This window comes from Vespa mandarinia, chromosome 24, assembly GCF_050613455.1.
Source record: "Vespa mandarinia isolate Hongniang chromosome 24, ASM5061345v1, whole genome shotgun sequence".
NCBI classification, from domain to species: domain Eukaryota; kingdom Metazoa; phylum Arthropoda; class Insecta; order Hymenoptera; family Vespidae; genus Vespa; species Vespa mandarinia.
In genome coordinates this window covers 1688793-1695000 of record NC_140833.1, presented here as the reverse complement: position 1 = coordinate 1695000, position 6208 = coordinate 1688793, and the positions used below count along the sequence as shown (strand labels likewise).

Genomic DNA, 6208 nt, shown 5'->3' with positions numbered 1-6208 from the left:
ATTTGGATCGGGATGATCGGTCGTTTGTTTGATCAATTGCAAATACAATTCTCCTAAAAGATTTTCCTTTCTAATACACCTTTCCATAACGGTCTGTATTAGATTGACGTGTTCGTCTTCGACTCTACGAACGGTGTCACCATTTTGTCCTAAACCGGCATAAGTTAAGATCAATTGGAAGACGCTAAGGGCCATTTGTTCGTCCGGATCGGGCAATTTTGAAAGGCTCTGTGGTATAGGCTGTCTACTAAAGGCCCAATAAGCATAAGGAAAACCTTTATAGGTTTCACCATGATCCGTAGCACTACCGTGTTCTTGTCGTAACTTTTCGATTCTATGCTTCGATAATCTTCTCAATGTATTCCTTAAAAAACCACCACCGGAATCCTGTGGTTTTCTCAATATTTCACCATCAACCAATGTTCGACGGCAATTGACCAAATTATGATAAAGCCTAATACGATCCTCATTTGTTATACCCTTGAATTTTTTCGTAGGAACTTCATTCTCCGTAATCCATCCTGCTAAAGCGGGACAATAACTTACGATCAAACTTCCTATTTCATTTTTTTGCGCTGTCTCAAATACAAAACACTTGTGCGAACTATCAGGATTGTGTCGTAACAAGGAGATCGTTATAAAGGAATCACTTGGATCCAACATTATACTTTCAACATCCTGATAACGATATTCCGATAATACAAATTTATCGTCTGGCTTGATCAACATTAAACCGTCGCAATTAATACCAAGTATCAATTGATTTCCATAGGACCAATATCCTCGATACGTAACATTGAACATCGTCGTACCATATAACGGATATTGCATTACACAAGATAGATATAATACTTTAGCTGCTAATTCCTTTCGACCAGCTCCGTATTGTCTATGAGCTTGTGCTATTATCGGTACCCAAACGTCATCACCACGAGCCCGACTTATTCTATATGGCAAAAAGCTGTCGACCTCGCTATAATAATCTAATCTGTCGTTATCCTTTGGATCGCCCAATGCTACCTGAGCTTGCAATCCTGCCAATTGTAAAGCTACTTTTTCTGATACTGGAAAATCGTCGCACTAAAAAAAAAAAAGAAAGAAAGAAAGAAAGAAAGAAAGGAAGAAAGAAAGAAAGAAAAGAAAAAATACAAATACAATTTATGAGGACACATTAAATTCAACGTTTATAAAGATTCGTTTTACGTTTGGCAAAAAAAAAAAACAAAAAAAAAAACAAAAAAAAAACAAAAAAAGGAAGAAAAAAAAATGGGGATCATCATACCTTAACAACATTATATACAGCTTGAGCATAAAGCATATTCACTTCTACAGGATCTTGCGAGATCTCTCGCGTGTTACGGAAGAGTCGCCGTTTAAATACGAAACGATTGTCACCGCTTCCCAGAGTTGCATTATTTCCGCGTCGTAACGTCGAGAACGTTGATTGAGATGTATTCAATTTACATTGCTTCCTATGAAAGATGTCGAATTATGGTCACGATTAGACAAAAATGGGGAGATGAAGAAAAAAAAAAAAAAATAAGTACAAACAGGTTGCAATGAATTAATTCGTTACAATTATCTTATTTGAACAATTGAAAATACTTACATTTCCCACGCGGCTATCACATCGTATAAATAATCATGCGCTCTGACATGTTCCTCACCGTCCGGCCTGCTTTGATAAATGGCCCAACCTTCTAACGATCTAAGGCCCAATTTATCGGCTAATTTGGCTACTGCATCAGCCGCGGTATCGGTTGGATGTACGTCTATAGCTTTTGTTCTACCATCGAGAAAAAAGAATCGGCATACTATCGTACCCAATCGTCTCATCGCAGCAATCTCTACGGTCGAGGGTGGATATTGTCTGCAAGATACCTTTGTATTCTTGCAATTGTCGATGCACCATTGCACGTATTGTCTAAGTTTACCCTCCAATACTAAATTCTTTCGAAGAAATGAAACGAAATATTTATAAAGCAATTTGCTAGGTTGAAACGCTACGATTGCCAAACAGAGTAACAACCATACGCGTTCGGCCCATTCGGGATTAGGATTATTAGTTGCTTGTCGCATACACTGTACAAATATTTCATCCCTTAATTCTTCCCTTTCTATACCATATCCGATGATACTTTGTATAGTCGCTATTTCTAAATCAAGTTTCATCTCCCCACGAATATATTTACATAAATCCCTGAATACTGAACAGGCAACGTTAACGTTATCTGGATCATACATATGAATATGAGAATTTGGTATACTAGATCCTTTGTAATAGGTAACCATTTCGTATTTTGGTATATATTCGACACTTTTCCCACGCGATTTTCTCGTCAGCGTAGCCATTATCGTTCCTTCCGGTGATCTCTCATGGCTATTGAAATAATTTTGAGCAAATTCAACGATATCGTGATACGTAGTTTCGATATCTTGTTCCCTTTTATCCTCAAGCTCTTGCAATTTACGTTCCACCCTACATTTCCTTCTCTGTTCCCTTTCAATAGGCGGCTGAGGTACTTGCGATTGTTGCTGTTGTTGTTGTTGTTGTTGTTGCTGTTGCTGTTGTTGTTGTTGCTGCTGTTGCTGCTGCTGTTGTTGTTGTTGTTGTTGCTGTTGCTGTCCCTGCAATGGCTGATGTTGTTGCTGATCGTGACCATTTTGTTGGATTTGAGGTACTTGCGTTTGATGATGATGATGATGATGATGATTGTGATGTAAATGATGACCATTGGAATTTACCGATTCTGTTAACGACGGGGGACTACCAGCTAATTGTTCCTTCATTTTATTAATCGGTACTGGTGGTGGAGACCCACAAGAGTCACCGTTCATTTGTCCCGGGCTACCATTGATCATAATGGGACTACTAGGCCCATTCTCTTCTCGCGGTAAAACAGATTCATATATTGGCTCTCCATTATCACCCGAGGAATCACCGTTCAATGCCAATGGAGGAATAGGTGGTGGTGGTGGTGGTGGTGGCTCGGTTGGTTCTGGTAAACTCGGTTGACCCAATTTTCCCGTACTTCCACCTATTCGTTGTGCCTGTTGTACTGGTGTAATGTCTTGGCCATTAGGCGTATTCATTTTCGATTCGACTTTCGAATTCATTTCCATCTCCTGCTGTATCACCGTTTCCAATTCAACGTCCAAATCTTCTACGAGGTTATCCATCTGTTCGCCGATTTCCTCAATTATCTGATTGCTTTTTGTCGATTGAACATCCGATAAAAAGGAAAATAAATTGTCCAAATCGACCGACTGCAAATCAGACGCCGCTATCTTTGAATTCATTTGTTCTGCCATTTGGGTCAATGTAGCTATCTCCTCTTGTGCTTTTCTGAAAATTTAATAATATCAATTAATAGAAATATCTTCGGAGATTTTTTTTTGTTTCTTTTTTCTTTTCTTTTTTAATTTCAAACGCTTCGTTAAAAAGAAAAATAAATAAATAAACGAGAGAAAAAAGCAAAAGCTAATTTGATTCTGTTGATATTGCCACATCACATTATTGATCAGAAACAAATATCTGATAATAGGTGATACATATATATATATATATGTATATGATACATTCACACACTGACATGCTCACTTTCGCATTATTATAATATGCATGCATCAAAGGGTCGTTTATTCGTCAGCCATATTTTTTTGACGAACTTACCCTGGTTCCATTCCAACAATACCATTGTACTGCGCGCTATAAGAGACACAAACGAAATACTATTAACGTATCGTCGACTGCTCTATTTATCAATTATTCCCAGACGAATGTAAGACTACCGTTAGTACAGGGTGCTCTTATTACTTGTCAATTATGTTCGAAACAACTTGTGATAGTTTAATATTCCATAGAAAAGTATTTATAATTCTAGAAATCATTTTTCTTTTTTTATTTTTTTTTTTGGAGAATACAGAATGGATGAAAATTTGTTTAATTTAAAAATTTTTTTTAAAATCAATTACTCTTCATCGAGACTTTTTAGACTAATAACTTTTTTATTTTCTTTCTTTTGGTTTTTTTTTGTTTTCCCCAGATCGTCAAACTACAAGCCTAACTACAAGCCTGCGAAAAGTTTCGAAAAAAAGGGAATAATTATGAATTTTTAAATTTCAATTAATCACTTTTCAATCCATTTGAGGATTTTTAATATAATCTATAACGTCATCACATTTAATCCACATGATATGCATTTTCATTCAAATGGATCACCCTGTACACCGAACTATATCATGCACATAGACGAACAAATTTCATATCGTTCACCGTCCGTTTTTCATATAGACAATAATGTTTATAAAATACCTTTGACTTTCCTCCAATGCTTTCTTGTCCTCCATCAATCTTCTTTCTTCCTCCAATCTCTCTCTCTTTCTCATTTCTTCATCCACGCGTCTCATTTCGCGCAATGCCGCAGCTACTTCCCTGGCGAAAACACCTCGCAAATGGCTTTGTATAATAATGGCGGCTCTACGTTTACGAATAAATATTATACGCAATTTCCAGCCTCTGTAAGCGTGTTGGACCTTCAACGCTGCCTCACGAATCTTTTTGTACTCTAGAAAAAAAAAAAAAAAAAAAAAAAAAAAATTTGAAAAGAACCATTATTACCGATAGCAAAATTAAATAACAAATAGTACTTATCGAACAACAACAAAATATATATATATATACATAAAGAGAGAGAGAGAGAGAGAGAGAGAGAGAGAGAGAGAGAGAGAGAGAAAGAGATATATACCCTTTCGTACTATGTAGCCTCTCCAAATTTTTTGTATCATCAGGGCATTACTACTGACCATCTGATTCCTCGAATCTTCCAATGGTTCGTGTACATAACTCCTAAGGAATACTTTGGTTCTACCAATTTGCCATTCAGTTTCTGGTATACCTTGGCTACTTATCAATGATCTAACAGCTTCCCTATCGTCACGGGACAATAAATTTCTTCCTTTATCAAGGCATCGATATCTAGCTACGAAATCGTGAAATCTCATATGTATAGGGAAACCTTCTTTTCTTATACGAATAATATCCAACATTCCTAGATATTTGAGTTGATCGAGTACGAGTTTTTCGTCATAATGATTCGATACTTTTTCCATGTTCGGTTTGATGCAACGCGCGTACCAAGGTGTAGTTGCTTGTAATACGTCCACTAATGCCTGTAATTGATGTCGAAAGGAATCGCATAACGTAGGTTTGCCCTTTGATGTACCGCGAGACATGGTCGCGGCTGCATTGCCAGTTGCACGGGCCACTGTACATCCTAAGAGATCCTGATAAACGGTTATCTCTTGGACAAATTCATTAGTACTCCTTGACATAAAATCAAAAAATACATCCTGCTGTACATCCCTGTTCTTTTCGACGAAACCTTCAACGGTATATGTAACGCAACCGGCATAATGCCTTACACCAAATTCTTTTTCCCATCTCCGACGATCGTCACCCTTAACGTAACACGAATGATTCTCAAATTCCGCGTGTAAATTAGTTAAATACGCGAGATCGGAACCCTTTGGCATATGGCATTGTTCGGTCAATAATTTTAAAACACATCTAGGTGGTTTCTCGATCAATTCCAAACACATGGTATTGTCGGTGAACGTTATATGAGAATATTGTATCTCCTCTTGACGATATAATTCTTGTTCCAATGCAAAAACGTAATGATTGAAAAACTTATGTAACTTCTCGTTGGTATAATTAATACATAATTGTTCGAAGCTATTTACAGAAAAATTTTCAAACCCAAATATATCTAATACACCGAGAAATCTCGAACTGTCCTGTCCTGGATTCGTACAATTATTTATATGATTTATAAGCCAGGCAAATGTTCGTGAATATAAAGCCTTTGCCATAGCGTGTCGATTTTCTTTGGCTTCTTGCACCTTAAGTGGTATCTCGGTTATGTTACCACGTACATTGATCTGACGTATCAATACAACCTTTCTTAGATCCTCAATTTGAAGACCTAACAGTGGTGCTACCGTTTCAATTATGTCGTCATCCTCTTCCCTCAATTCACATTTTTCGCCGTCTACATCTTCGAAATTCAAATTGCCCAACCATAAGATCGCCGATAATACACGGAATATTCCTTCGCACATTTCTGGTGCAACCTGTTAAAAATTGATTTATATTTCATTAGAACTATATATATACATATATATATATATATATATATATATATAT

The 6208-nt window shown here is 36.8% G+C and overlaps 1 protein-coding gene across 2 annotated transcripts in view; it reads right to left on the bottom strand.

The window, feature by feature from the left end:
* Myo81F (unconventional myosin 81F) overlaps positions 1–6208 on the bottom strand; it is a 39083-nt gene that overhangs the window by 3938 nt on the left and 28937 nt on the right. Inside the window, exons 7-12 of one of the 2 annotated variants that reach the window (XM_035868605.2) lie at positions 4749–6135; positions 4316–4568; positions 3674–3709; positions 1610–3346; positions 1283–1472; positions 1–1080 (exon numbers count right to left, since the gene is read on the bottom strand). The exon at positions 1–1080 is cut by the window's left edge and continues 367 nt beyond it. In XM_035868605.2, coding sequence (XP_035724498.1) covers positions 1–1080; positions 1283–1472; positions 1610–3346; positions 3674–3709; positions 4316–4568; positions 4749–6135 — 4683 coding nt within the window. The remainder of the gene's footprint in view (positions 1081–1282; positions 1473–1609; positions 3347–3673; positions 3710–4315; positions 4569–4748; positions 6136–6208) is intronic. The other variant, XM_035868606.2, reaches the window with a different exon arrangement.